Source organism: Halichoeres trimaculatus, unplaced genomic scaffold, assembly GCF_033239565.1.
Source record: "Halichoeres trimaculatus isolate MK-OKI-2021-1 unplaced genomic scaffold, fHalTri1.1 fHalTri1_scaffold_2, whole genome shotgun sequence".
NCBI classification, from domain to species: domain Eukaryota; kingdom Metazoa; phylum Chordata; class Actinopteri; order Labriformes; family Labridae; genus Halichoeres; species Halichoeres trimaculatus.
Window position 1 is genome coordinate 12,118,550 of NW_027437180.1, and position 15,031 is coordinate 12,133,580.

The 15,031-nt window shown below is 40.5% G+C and overlaps 2 protein-coding genes across 3 annotated transcripts; one reads left to right on the top strand and one right to left on the bottom strand.

Moving 5' to 3' along the window:
• Positions 1-284: 284 nt before the first annotated feature.
• Positions 285-9,399, bottom strand: slc26a11 (solute carrier family 26 member 11). 2 transcript variants are annotated; one of them, XM_074662288.1, is made up of 15 exons: positions 9,207-9,399; positions 8,231-8,453; positions 7,891-8,133; positions 7,033-7,225; positions 6,659-6,744; positions 5,562-5,784; positions 5,297-5,475; positions 5,145-5,217; positions 4,627-4,738; positions 4,482-4,537; positions 4,217-4,357; positions 4,014-4,141; positions 1,878-1,977; positions 1,626-1,759; positions 285-1,484 (listed from the first exon to the last, which is right to left on the bottom strand). In XM_074662288.1, the coding sequence occupies exons 3-15, from the start codon at positions 8,098-8,100 to the stop codon at positions 1,374-1,376; spliced, it is 1,746 nt and encodes a 581-aa protein (XP_074518389.1). In that variant the 5' UTR covers positions 8,101-8,133; positions 8,231-8,453; positions 9,207-9,399; the 3' UTR covers positions 285-1,373. The 2 variants fall into 2 exon arrangements, with proteins under 2 accessions (XP_074518389.1, XP_074518396.1); XM_074662295.1 differs by lacking the exon at positions 8,231-8,453.
• Positions 9,400-9,408: 9 nt separating this feature from the next.
• On the top strand, positions 9,409-14,429 carry sgsh (N-sulfoglucosamine sulfohydrolase (sulfamidase)). The gene is made up of 9 exons (XM_074662305.1): positions 9,409-9,677; positions 10,330-10,490; positions 10,583-10,688; positions 10,780-11,147; positions 11,257-11,338; positions 11,420-11,623; positions 12,214-12,380; positions 12,470-12,687; positions 14,109-14,429. The coding sequence occupies exons 1-9, from the start codon at positions 9,599-9,601 to the stop codon at positions 14,290-14,292; spliced, it is 1,569 nt and encodes a 522-aa protein (XP_074518406.1). The 5' UTR covers positions 9,409-9,598; the 3' UTR covers positions 14,293-14,429.
• The last annotated feature ends 602 nt before the right edge of the window (positions 14,430-15,031 follow it).

Below are 15,031 nucleotides of genomic sequence, written 5' to 3' on the forward strand. Positions count from 1 at the left end.
AAGAAGGAAATAAAGATATAGGGAGACAAAAATATAAGAAATAGTCAGAAAGAAAGAAAGAAAGAAAGAAAGAAAGAAAGAAAGAAAGAAAGAGAAATAGTCAGACAAAAAGAAAGAAAAAAGAAAAAAGAAAGAAAAAAGAAAGAAACAATTAGAAATAGTCAGAAAAAGAAAAGAAAGAAAGAAAGAAAGAAAGAAAGAAAGAAAGAAAGAAAGAAAGAATACAGTTCAAACACTTATGGACATGTGGTCATTGGCGTAAACTCAGAAAAAAAAGAAGCAGATAAACTTAAACGTATTTTTATATCCTTGAAAGTACAGTCCAAAATACATGTCATCAAACATGAGACAGAAAATCCTCACTGTGATCAGTTCATGAGACAGTGTGGTTCAACAGGCGGGTAAAATCATTACTAGAGTTAAAAACAGTTGATGGATTACATGGATGAATAACACAGGATCAATCAACCCAAAGTGCACAAACACTGTGTTAAATAAATGACAGCAGCCTGTGGCTGAACTTTGAGACTATACTTTCGAAAAGATTAATGTTAGATATCATTATTAGATTAGATCAACAACATGTGGACTCTGTGTGGTAATAAAACATAACTGTCACAAATGTCATGATTGAGATTCTGAATTGTTTAATAAATCCAACAAGTTATTCTTTGCTTCACTCTCTAAGAAAATAAATGTATGTTTCTTTTTTCTAAGTCACAAAGATAGTTTCTTATGACACAGCTTATAAGAAAATACTAAATATCTGCTGAAATTGATTTCTTCAAAGTGATCACAGTTGAAACACAACAATCCCCTCATGTCTTAAAACTTTAATAAATACAATGTGAACTTAGGATATCATAACTAACCTCTGCTGGAATGAGCACCAGGCTGATGCAGGCTCTCTGCTCATGATCAAAGCCTGCGACCCCTCCTGAAAACTGATCAAATGACCTTCACCTCTATTCTTTTACTGTATTGGGATTTGGTCCATTGAAGTTAATCTATCACCTGCAGACAGAAAACACAACATCTCCCATGTAACTACAAAAAACCCATAAATATCTGTGTTTTAATTTTTTTTATTTTAATAGTCTCTTTAATTTAATTCAAGACAGAGTCATTTAGAAGCTTAAAAACACAATAAAATGCTACAAAACACCGAGCAGACCTCTGGTCAGTGTGACAATGGTGTAAAGTGTTTGATTGTCAGGTTACACAATGTTTCCAAGGTTAGCGGTGCTAACACTTCCTTTTACCAAAGAGCAACATGACTTGGCACTCAGGTCCAGCAGTTGGTTAATCAGTTAGTGGAGGTAGTTATTAACTGTTCATCTTCATAACTGCCAAATAATCCCCAAACATGTCTGTCACTGCTCTTTGAGGAGACCTCTTGATTCCATTTGCAGTGCTGCCTCCAAAGTGTCTGTGTACGTGAAGCCCTGCAGATCAGCAGCTAGGAGAGTATCCAGAACAGTGGGCTACAGATGGAGGTGAACAGAGGAGATACAGTGAGAGAAACAGGAAAATTACAAAGGAAGGAGCATGCAGTACACCCTCTGTGTCGTTAGAAGAACAAACACCCTGATGGATTCACAGCTAGTAATCCGTCTGAATCTTACCCGCAATCTGCAAAAGACCAGTTGCTCCTTTCGTAGTTTAAACTGTGTCAGCAGGTCCCTGAGCTCGCAGACCACCGAGTAATCAATGATGCTGACATGATGGCAATCCAAGACCACTGACCGCGGGGGAGATGCTGGGTGAAAGGCATTATGGGAAGTGTCAATGAGATGAAAAGCTGACGACACTACACCACCATAGGTTACTGATTATGGTAAGAGTGTCCAAAATACGATCATCAGACAAATCCTTACCCTGCAGAGCCTGCGTGTGTACAGTGCGACTGAGATACTCTGTGGCAGGAAAGCTGAGTCCACTGCCCAACTCAATCACCAGCACACCTTGATCAAAGACCTGGGTACAAGAGGCACATGCAGATGGGCGTATTTAAAATCGTAATAATGGATATAAAATCAATACTGTTGCATCAAATCAATGCGTAGGTTAACCAGCCTTGTGCCTGTGTTGTCACACTAACTGTTGAATACTGAAGTTACTTCCTTCCAGTCATGGTTGGGAACATGAGTAAGGAGTGTCTTATTAAAAAAAGCCTTGCTGTCTTTCCTCAGTTTAACATATTACTCACCAAGGATCTTTCTTGTGGAAAATATAAAAAGGGTTGTGTTAGCTGGGTGCAGTTTATCAATTCATCTGACACATCCCGTGGCAGAGATTTCAGGCATAAAATAGCTGTTAGAGATAACTTTCTTGCTAGTGATGGTTAAGTTTGCTTGTACAGAGACATCGGTCTGTTTCATAACTAGTTAAAGACTCACTCACTCATTCATTTGTGTTGGATTAATACATGGGTGGAGTCTAGGAAAGGCATACAAGTGTGCTCACCAGGTAAGAGGATGTGTTTTTGAGACTGGATGAGCACACACTTCTTTGACCACGTCTTTTTTGGAATTATTGGTTATTATTAGAATAAAAAGTGCAAAAACAAGAAGGCGTCAATCAGAGTTCATGCATCTTAACCAAACAAACCAGTCAACACTTGACCAGTGACTTTGATAGGGAATAGTCCACACAACTATAGAAGAGACAACATTCTAAAAGAAAGTACATTCTTATGGAAACAACAGTACATGTATACATAGACAAAGTGCCCTCACGGCTGCACAGAAAGAGAAAATTAGCTGTTTGAGTCAGATGAGGCAAGCGCACACTGAAACCAAACTTCTGAAGATATCAAACAAACAACATCCTGGTGACCACTGAGGTTGCTAGGCGCCGCCCTGTTGGCTATGGCTGCCTCTTACAGCAGCTCTCTCTTCTTTGTCCGTTTCTTATAATTTTTTCATCTCTTTTTTGTAATCTTTGTATTTGGAGTGGATCATTACTTTGTGTGGCTCATTTGTTGGTCATGGACACCAAACTTTTTGTGGCTTCAGTGATATTTTTACTACTTTTTCTCCTGTGTTTGTCTGGAGATCCTACATGTAGCCATGGCTGCATTGTTTACATGTGAACTCAGCTGTTAGCAGCCTGTAGCATGTCAATGCTAACTGGTGTAAGGCCTGATGTCTTCCCACAAGGTGAGGGGAAGGAGGTGAGGATGACGTGCTGGTTCTCATGTGTGAGCTAAGAAGTGACGACATCGACCTGTCCTTCCATCCATCGTTATTGGGAACGTAAGATCTATCTCCAATAAGATGGACGAGCTAGCTGTGCTAACCCAGCAACAGAGGGAATACCAGAAGGCAGAGTAGCATCATGCTATTCACAGACATGGCTAACGGAGTTGACATCGGACTACGGCGCCGTGTTGGGGGAGCTTCACCTGCTGTGGGTGGACGGGATGCAGGAGACGGAGTTGGAGCATGACTGAGGAGGCTCAGTCCTGGACCCTGTGGAGGTGGAGGCTGGCTGAACTGGACAATGATGGACAAGCTGTCAGCATCTATTTTATTATGGACTTTTGCACTTTCTATACACTTTCTTACTTTTGTTTTCTTGATTGCTGCTGTGACTTCAATTTTGTTGTACTTGTTACAATGACAATAAAGTTCTATTCTATTCAGTGAGACATGTTGAGTGTTTATGGCCTCATATCGCAGAAGTTAGCTCTGCAACAAAACACTCCAGTTTCATTTGAAAGATTTATTGTCTGCTCTGTATAGTCCTCCTGTCTCTACTGTGGTGTGCACAGCATTTTTTGTCTCCTCTACTAACCCCTGACAAATGTTGATCTGATACTGTAAGCTGCATGACTGCTGAGACATACAGGGTCATGTGTGGGGTTGGACTTAGTGCCCAGGAAATGGCAGCCTGAAGTAGTCCATAGATGAACTTCAGTGTTTAGCTTCCCCAATCAGGAGCTATCTGACATTTACCAATGAGAAACACGTGATATCACTGAACAGAACCCTTACTCATTATTGAGTTACCTTTATCTTGGGTCTTGCCATGTTGTAAAGCAGTAGGGCTCCAGATACAGCAACCCCTCCCACAATGCCATACTGCACCTCCCAGAAACTCATCAAGAATGTCACCACAAAAGGCAGCAGGTCCAACTCTGAAGAGAGACATGTTAGCATTAAACTGTAACCAACAAAAACCTATAAGACAGCAACTCTCATCAGACACTCACTGTGTATCCTCCACATCTTCACTACGACGTGATAATCCACCATGGGAGCCACCGCACAGATGATCACTGCAGCTAGAGAAGCTTTGGGGATGTAGTAAAAGGCCGGCATGAGGAACGCCAGGGAGAGCAACACAATCACACCTGCAAGGAGGAAGAAAAGGACACTCACAAACTACCTCATGTCCCTTAAATTAAAGGGATGTGTGGTGACACAGATTACCACAAGATGTCAGTAGAGACGCAGGGGAGGAGAGTTTGAACTCACTTGTGACGATCCCTCCGGCTGGAGAGCAAACACCAGTCATAGAGTTCACTGCCGTCCTGGATGTGAGGAGAAAGATGAGCAGAGTGGATACACACCAACACTACTCTTTGTTTTCACACTGACTTTAAAACATGTGAGCACAAACCTCCCAAAGCTGCCAGTGACGGGGTACGCTGACACAAAGGAGCCCATGATGTTAGTCACACCGATGGCCAGCAGCTCCTGGTTGGCGTTGATTCTGTAGTCATTCTGACTGGCTGGGAAGAAACAGGAAGTAAATAAAACACTCCCTATGCTTGCCTCTAACAACTTGTATGATATTTTTCTGTCTACAGATTGAGCCGGCTATCAAAGCACACAACATAAAGAGCAGCTGATAGTTTTTCCTTTCCAGGATCTTTGGTCAAACATGAAACTACTGACATTAAACTTCAGGAAATATCAAAACTATTGCAGTTCATCCAAAAGGGAAATGAAAGTCTGTCCCAAATATGATGGCAGACTCAATTTAAAGGCAGCATTTTACCTATATCTGTTGAATATTGAGGACGACAAAGTCAGGGATCATCCTCTGTAAATGACAACTCCATGTCTTTTAAGTAAGACTAATTTTGCAAACCCATTACCTGATAGAATGCTACTTCCATGCCTTGAAACACTTACCAAAAGCTTTAGCTATAGCAATACTCTCCAACAGACCCATGAAAGGAATCACAGCCAGACCTCCTCCAAAGCCCTGCACAAAACACACAAAAAAGATGACTGACTCAGAGATAATTTCACACACAGACTAGCTTCCTGTCTCTGCTACTTACCTCAACTATCTCTCTAAAGGAGATGACAGTGCCGTTGGCCGTGGTGTCTGTAGTGGGAGGAGGCCTAAATGGAGGGAGCCCCCGAGACGTTTCACCAGTAATTGTGAACACGTTGTAACCATAGGCGTCCCACGAGAAAGCTACAAAGGACGCAGCCACGACCACCAGGGCGTTACGCACTGCAAAACAGAGCAGAAAGTGGCGTAGAGCAAGACTTAAAAAAAAAATCACAGACTGTTACGCTCAAAACTACACAGCCACTCACTGGTCGCAACAACCCACACCAGTTTCCTGGCAACTCTGGTGCAGGTGGAGTCTTCAGAGTCATCAGGGCTGAGATTCTTCTTCATAAACACCAACATGATGAGCAGGGTGAGGCAAAGCAGGCCCAGCACCACATCACCGATCTTGGCCTCTTGAATCCTGTAGAAAGTGTAGTACACCTGCTGGAAGAACTCTGGGGGAACACCTTTGAGACCTAGAATGTTCTGGAAAAAAAGGAAAGCAGATCTACCATCAGATGAAAACACAGACACTAGGATAGTTACAGGAGCAGTTATGATCACAGAGGGTAAACCTTGGAGGTCTGAAGCACTGAGATGCGTTGTAGATAAATCATTGATGTAACACACAGGTAGGTAAGTCTTTAGAGCTTATTCTTAAAATAAATAGTTTGAGAAGAAAAGGTAAAGCTTAAGTCATACTTTTTGGTTAGTTTATGTGTTTGGTGGTCAAAAGTGTCAGTGTCATGATAGAGAAAAAATCTTGAGTCAGCTGCATGTGAGGAAAACCTGCTATTCAGCTAAGATTGATATTTGAGTCAAAAAAAGAAAAACGTTACCACAGACTTAAGACTTCTTGTTTCTATTAATGCATGAATATTCAAGGGACTGTGTTGGCTTTTCGGGAGGTTTCATTTCTGTGTTGTGAGTTCATTGTTTATTGTTTCATACTCCCATTGCTGATCTAATGTGCACATCATAAAAAAACGCTAAGAAGATTAATAAAAGCTTACACACTGTGCAGATGAAGTTAGAGGAACCAGAACGGCTCATGAAGATGCCTCTCATCAGGGAATGATCAGGATTATAACAAGCAGCAATACAGATTACTGATAGTTAAGTTTTATTTATGTTTTTTATTGTTGTACTTTCAATTTTTCTTTCTTGGATGTTTGGTTACAAATTTTGGGCGGTAATAATATATTTTTGGATAATGTTAAATTCACTGCGGAGCACTATCATAAAGAAGTGGGTAAGGAATCTGGTTATTACGTGTGTGTGTGTGTGTGTGTGTGTGTGTGTGTGTGTGTGTGTGTGTGTGTGTGTGTGTGTGTGTGTGTGTGTGTAGTTTAAACTTTACCTTAACCTGGCCAAAGCCAATGGTAATGGCAGCAGCACAAGTGAAGCCTTTTATTACTGGGTAAGAGATGAAGTCCAGCAGGAAACCTGCAGGGGCCGAGAAAAAAATGAAAGAATGATTTACAGAGCTGTGGCATTGGCCTTGGCCCACAGGTCCTCTTGCTGGAGGGGTTACCCTTACAAATACCCAGTCTCTCAGTAGAAAACAATGTCTAGCACTGTGTTGAAAATTGTATTTCTCTATTTTTTTTATTTCCTCTAAAACCTGATGTGCGCATCTACTCAGGTCACGAGTGATGATCGAAAAAAGAAAAACTGCCAAAATTGGAGTCACATGTTTTTCACATGACCACAGCAGCCCGACCCCCTCCTCACCTAATCTCAGTAACGCCATAACAGCCTGGATGAGCCCACAGAGAAGACTCAGCAGCACAGCTTGGTTTGGGTGCCCACCTACCACCGAGAAACACAACAGGGACATGATCGCTGTGGGACCCAGTGTGATGTCCTTGGAAGTCCCCAAGAGGGTGTACACAAACCCCCCCATGAAGGCAGAGTAGAGTCCAAACTGTGAGGAAATATTAGGATTAAATGGTTATTACAGCTGAAGTCAATGAGTATTCTAATCAGCTTCAATAAATTAATAAATTATTAAAAATGTATTGCCAGTCTGCCTGAGAGTTTAAGTACAAAACAGTAAATTATGAAAAAGAGAAATAAACACGTGCAAAATAAAATATTATGCCTAAAAGCAAAGAGACACTTCTCAAAATTGATTGAGAACAAAAAATGCAAAAACTTAAATGAGAAAATTAAGGTAAGGAGGTTAGTCAGGGCATCACATTTACAGAGTTGTTGACTGTTGTGCTAAGGGGTTGTAAAAACTCTAAAATTGACAGCTAATTCAAATAAGTGAGCAATTAAATTCAAAACTGCACATATTGCAAACGCAATATTAAAACAGTGCTAACATGTCTGACTGATAAGAAATACAGCACATGGCACAAAAAATGCATATAACAAACTCAAAGGCCAATATTGAAAAAAAAGGAATTTTCAACTTGAAAATTGAAAATGTCAAATTTAAAAAAGTGATATTACACAGGGTTGACAGTAAAATAAAGCATGATACAAAAAGTTATATTGCACATACCATGAAAAGCTTTTTTCTTGTTGGTTTTGTCCACCTGAAATTTTTAGCCAAAATGAAGTGACAACCTAAAAAGGATTTACCTGCACAGGAAGGCCAGCTATTTCAGCATAAGCCAGCACTTGTGGTACAGCCGTCAAACCAACAGTGAGGCCGGCAAGCATGTCCATCTGAAGCCATTTCAGGTTGTACTTTGGCAGCCAGGACAGGATGGGCAGCCAGGCCTTGAGGGTGTCGTAGGAGCAGCAGCCCCGGCGGCTGTCTGATGGTTGTCCTAACAGTGGCTGGTCCATGGCACCAGGATCAAAGGAGCAGAGTAGGAGAACCTATACAAGACGGTGGAGAGGAAGAGACAGCAGCTATCACATGTTACATAATCAACTGAACATGACTTTGGTGATTAGAAAACAAGAAAACACTCACACAAAGAGAGGGATTTTCCTCTTCTGCTTTAAATGTCACTTATCAGCTTGTAAGAAATGTTGCCTGTATTTTTTTCCAGTCTTCTTCCGCCACAAGCCAAGCTTTCAAGATAACACAACAAAGAAATGCTCTGTGTGCTCGTAAGTGTTTGCATATCTGTGTGGTTTTTTCGTACAAACACAGGAGGAAATTAGAGCCCATATCTGCAGGTGCTTTCTGTGATCTGTGTGAAAAGAAGAACAAAAGTCAGAGTATTAACATGCGTGTAATCGCATGTCTCTCCTATGTTTGTGTTCATACACCTGACAGCAAATCTTCTATATGTCTCTGGATGGACTCTTGCACCTTTAAAAGCTTTGATGGTTTTGTGATAGTATGATGATCATGTGACAGGTCAGTGCTTCACATATCTACGCGTTACCAATGACACCTTTACAACAGAAATGCAACAAAGTGGTTGCACCTACTCTCATAGTGAGACAACAAGTGGACGTAACGTGTACGATTATGTGTGATAGGAAAATTAGATTAGCCTTCTTGGCATACGAGAAAAACAGGAATAACCAAGAACCAGCTTTGTGACAGGTGTGGTAGGATCAGGGTTGGATGTAAAAAAATGGTTAGATTAAAATGAACAACAAACTGAGAAAATAGAAAACCACCCGACAGTGTGTGAAACAACAGTAAAATCAATGCAAAATAATGGAAAGGACAAGACAAAATAAAGAACAAAAAGTAGAATATAATAGAATAAAACAGGCAAGGCTTGAATAGAATAGAATAGAATAGAATAGAATAGAATAGAATAGAATAGAATAAAACATAAAGGAATAGAAAAGAATAGCTGAATAGAATAGTGTAGTAATAGCAGAATAGTGTAATTATAGTAGAGTATAATAGTAAAAAAGGATCACTGCAAGATAAATGATAAATTTAAGCAGGAAAATAGAATAGAAACAACAATATAATCTCTTACCAAGCCTCATTTTTTCTTCTTTGCCATTGTCTGTCAGTTCAGCAGTGATTTTGAGCCAAAGCAGCCCTCTTCCTTTCGCTAAACCAACTTCCCAAATTTCTGCATTTCGCTGATGTAGCGCGAGACACTGGTTCCTGTTTTCCGTCTTCACGTGATCGTCGTCACGTGACCCTAAATGGGCGGTGCTTACGTTGTTTGCGGAAGAAGTTAAACTTCTCTGCAGGTCACCACTTGATCGCTTTCTTTCAAATTTGACCACAACATTTATGTAATTGTATGTTGCATATCACTTGACCCGCTCGAAATGTTTCAGACTCCAACCAGTTAAGGTTTTACGAACTTCTTTCCGGGGTGTTTTTGAGGCTACAGTTTGGTACACAGACATCACCATTATGCTTAAATTATTTTTTCTCATCTTTATATCATTTTGCTACGGAGAGTCAGAGAGGAGGAATGTCCTTCTAATTATCGGTGAGTGAAGTTTGACATAATAGTCCAGGTTTGCCCCAGCTAAAGAGACTTAACGCTGTATACTCTTGTAATACTTTACCTGAACCAACGCAAGATTAATACTGAATGAACCATGTTGAACATAGAGAACCAACTATACACTACAACTGTATTAGAGGTAGGAGTTAATGCAAAATCCATCAACTTCATTCGGATGTAAACTCTAATCATGCAAGCAACATTTTGTTATAGTGTGATCGTTTTTGTTTTGAAGTTTTTCAATATTTATTTGAAAATGGGCTTTAAGAAGAATGTCTGTCTTATGCATGCAAGAGCCAAGTATCCTTAGTCTGTTTTTCTTTTAATAATGGAGTAACAGCACTAACCAATACATTTTGACACTAAAAATAAGCATGAGCAATATCATGTGAAACACATGTACTGATGCCGATCAAACTAATGTTAGTAAAGTCATACAGAAATCATTTTGTGCTACACTGGTAAGAAGGACCCGATATACAATAAATGTTTTGTAACTTTTGTTTTCAGCCTGGTTATTACATTGCCAAATATGAAGAGTGTATGCTAACTGTTTTCTACATGCTATATTTTTCCAAAAGCATGGCCAAGCTTTTTTTAAAACTCACAAACATTTATCTTTGCACTTCTCCAGCCGATGACGCAGGTTTTGAGACCGAAGTGTACAACAACTCTGTCGTCCACACACCACATCTACGCTCTCTGGCAAAGCGAAGCCTGGTGTTCAACAATGCCTTCACCTCAGTCAGCAGCTGCTCTCCTAGCCGCTCCACCATCCTCACAGGTCTGCCACAGGTATATCAAAACACACAAGCACACACCTCTGGATCTCTAACTTTTGTTTGCACACAGTCACTGTAATAAAGTTTTGTCATCAATGTTTTCAGCACCAGAACGGCATGTATGGACTTCATCAGGGTGTTCACCACTTTAACTCTTTTGATGGAGTTCAAAGTCTGCCGCTGCTCCTCAGCAAAACAAATATACACACAGGTTAGTAACAAGTGTCAGGTACCTTAACACACAGTCTAATTTCTAACCATGATCTCACTCTCTTTTTTTTTTTACTGCGTCATGCCCACAGGCATAATTGGGAAAAAGCATGTGGGTCCTGGATCTGTCTACCCATTTGACTTTGCCTACACGGAGGAGAACAACTCTGTCCTCCAGGTGGGAAGAAACATCACCCGCATTAAACTTCTGGTCCGCAAGTTTTTCAAGACCCATAAAGAGGAAGCCATCGTACAAGGGCAAAAGAAAGAAAAGAAAGAAGAAGATGTTGAACAGGAAGAGAGGCCATTTTTTCTTTACGTTGCTTTTCACGACACTCATCGATGTGGACACTCCCAGCCTCAGTACGGAGCTTTCTGTGAGAAGTTTGGGAACGGGGAAATGGGGATGGGTAGAATACCTGATTGGACTCCAGAACATTACACACCTGAACAAGTGAAGGTCAGTGATGTCTATTCACAGTCACATGTCTACTTTCACTTTTTGTTGTTGTGCATAAAAGAAAAAAAACATGCAGGATTCTTATCTGTTTACATCTTTTATATTTTAGGTTCCCCCTTTTGTGCCAGACACACCTGCGGCACGAGCAGACTTGGCTGCACAGTACACCACAGTTAGCAGGCTGGATCAAGGTACGTAACAACATCAACAGAAAAAAGAACGTGTTTAAGTCTTTTCTGTTACGCTTATCGTTATGGTTCTTTCTTCTGCAGGTATTGGTCTGGTTCTGCAGGAGCTCAGGGACGCAGGTTATGAGAACGACACTCTCGTCATCTACAGCTCAGATAATGGCATCCCCTTCCCGAACGGCAGAACCAACCTGTATCACTCAGGGACAGCAGAGCCCATGCTGGTGTCTTCTCCAGAGCACAGGGAGCGATGGGGTGGCACAAGCCAGGCATACGTCAGCCTGCTGGGTAAGACATGGATGCTTGAAAAAGGCTGGAAAAGAGAACACTTTACATAATTTGTAGTATAGAAATGTGTTTTTTTCATTATCATTCTTTTAGATCTATAATTAATGTTACCAAAGATGTTGGTTGTACTTGCATGTAGAAACAAACAGGAATATTTACTATGTATGTTCAGATGCAATCCACCACAAGAGGGAGACATGACTATGGTGCATTAGCAGCAGACCTCAGATAAACTGAACTATTAATGCCTCAATGAATGGTCTGGGCTCTAACAGTCCTTTTCACATCTCTTACACTTTTTCTTTTTCCTTCCAATTCCTACTCTACCTGCTGTCTTATCCTCTAAATAAAGGCAACAAAATCCCCAAAGATAATGTAAGATGAATGCAGGTATCAGAGAACACACGTAGTGAGTGTGTGCATGATAAGCATTAACAATGTGAGTTAGTTATTGCTTCATTAAACTGTTTTTTTTTCTCAAAAGTTGAACTTTCTGATGTATGAACAACATGCAACTGCAGTAAAGGTTGACTTTTTCATCTTTGTCCCTGTTTTCTTTTCTTTTTCTTCTTCTTCTCTTTTTGTGGCAGACATCACTCCCACCATTCTGGACTGGTTTTCAGTCCCTTACCCGTCTTACAGCCTCCCTGGTAGCCCCTCCACTCCTGTCCACTTCACCGGCCGTTCCTTGTTGCCCGCTCTGGTATCTGAGCCCAGCAGCTGGCACACTGTCTACGCCAGCCAGTCCCTCCACGAGGTCTGTCCCTCCACATGGACCCTGTTAGTACCGAATCCAAGAGGAAACGCTTCAATGAAACAATAAAAATATTCTTTGTTTGTTTTCAGGTTACCATGTACTATCCAACCCGCTCTGTACACCAGGGGGCGTTCCACCTTCTTCATAACCTACACTACCGCATGCCCTTCCCCGTTGACCAGGATCTGTATGTGTCTCCCACCTTCCAGGACCTGCTGAACCGCACACAGCAGAGAGAGCCCACACACTGGTTCAAAAGCCTGCAGCAGTATTACTACAGAGAGCGCTGGGAGCTGTTCGACTCCAGGTCTGTCACTGCAGGAGTGTGTGCATAGTTATGGCCCTGTTATGATGTTGTTTGGAGGAGGCTTTGCTAGAGGCTGAGTGATTACAGATCTCGTTCTTGAGTTACTGTGATTAAGATGATGTGGACCTGCTGCTATTAAATGTTCAGTTATTGAAAGGAAATGAAATGGTCCTAAACACCACTGCAAAGACAAAATGTGCTACTCAAGATTCAAACATTAACACATCTCCTGCACCTATGAAACAGCTTTTGGCCAGTTCTTGTTGCATTTTAATGTTGATATATACAATTGGCAATTTGAAATCATTATACTATAAAACCCTGTCAAAAAACACATTAAAACTCCTAAATACTATTTATTAATTTTAAGAGTAACTGAACCCAGGAGAAACTGCATCTCTCTTGATGTTACAGTCTAACAGGTGTACTCCATGACCCTGTGATATCACTGCATCATCAAACGATTTCCTTACCACTGCTGACCAGAGAGGGCAGCTTCACACTTCTCTTCAGTCTCAAACTGCATGTATTTACACGTTTGATTGGAGAAATGTGGATTGTTCTTTATCACATTGAAAAGAAACAGAATTAATGTAAAAGTCTGCTGGTGGTAAGCTACAGTGTCTGTACAATGACTGGTTTATACTTAAATGTTTTAACCAAATGCTTTGTACACCTTAAGAGTTGATGCTCCTGCATTAAATCTAAAACCTTGGCGTTTATCTTCTCAATCAGGCAGATTTGCTTATTTCCCATTCTTCTTTTATTACAACCATTTGCAGAGAAAATCAGGTTGGATAGTTTTTATTATCTGCTAATCACAATTTAAGGATATCTTTTAGACTAATTTATGTTTTCATTTACAAGTAAATAAAATGTGCTTTAGTACCACAAAAGAGCATGACAACGTTTTAAGAAACAAGCGTAAAACTGAGTCAGATAGTTGAATTGCCTCTTTTACCTTTTTTAATGTTTCTTTGGTTTTCATAATCAGCACAGGGTAGGAGTGTACTACACCTGGTTGAAATTACTTTTGAAGTCATTTTTCTTTTTAATTTCATCAGATTTTATGTCACTCAAAAATCAATCCCAGCACCTCTTCGTCCATTTCTTTGTAATTCATGATTGGAGCCTGTTTTTGTTGTTGTTGTTGTTTGTTTTTGGGTTTCTCATGAATGTTCTCAGCTGCAGCTTTTAAGATGAGCTCATTCTTATTCCCCAGGGAGTTATTTACCTGTTGGCCACTCTATATCCTCTCTATAATTGTTTTTCTTTCTGTCATGGTAGATATTTTAAAAGCAGCTGTCAGATTTGTATTTATGAAATGAAAACACTAAACCTTTTTTTTAAAATCCAGTTTATAATCAGTTTGTTTGTGATTATGGCTATGTGTCGGCGTTGACTCTATTTTGTGACCACAGGGCGGACCCTCTGGAGTCAAAGAACCTGGTATCAGACCCATCGTATAGCACTGTGCTGGAGAGTCTGAGGCAGAGTTTGCTAAAGTGGCAGTGGGAGACAGGGGACCCCTGGGTGTGTGGACCTGACTATGTCCTGGAGGACAAACTGGAGCCTCGGTGCAGACCACTTTATAATGGACTCTAAAGTTGATGTGTTTTTTTGTTTTTGTACTTATCTTGATTTTTGCATAAATTTACACATTTTCATGTCAACAAATGACATTCATATGTATTTGTATTTTTATATTTAAGTCTTGCTTTTTGCTTGAAAATAAATTTGAACTGCCTTAATTCTAATATTGTGCACAGCACATGTTCATCCATGTTAGTTTTACTCCAGGTATAATGTCATCACCCCAGTCTTTGGTCCTCCTCATCTGCTCCTTTGCTTCCGACCATCCAGACTCCTGTCATTACCCTGCTTCATAGAAGGGTTACGTGGACACACACATGGCTGTTTATATTACTATTCAATTACACAAATGTATGCCCATTTTCAGTGTTTCTGTCCACATCACTGCTCTTCCTCGGATCAGCTGATTACGCAGAATCTGGTGCTCATGACGCATGACTGAGAGGTCAACAAATCAATCAGGAAAGGGGTTTCTGTTGATTGATCTTGGTCTGTTTGAGGATTCACAATTACATGTAAGGAGCTTTGGGTACAATTTGGATCAGTCAATTATTCTCTTGTGTTTATTGATCTGCTTATTTCCAAATGTGTCCATTTCCACTCGTGTTGAAGTCTTTCAAGACCACTCGTGCTGATTCTGCTTTGTTCTCCGCCTTTTGTTGGATGATCACTGGCCGAGTTTAATGGCTTTCAAGCTTTTATGTGTCCGTGCTGTCTAAACCCAGATTTCCTAAATTGCCCCTGAATTTTC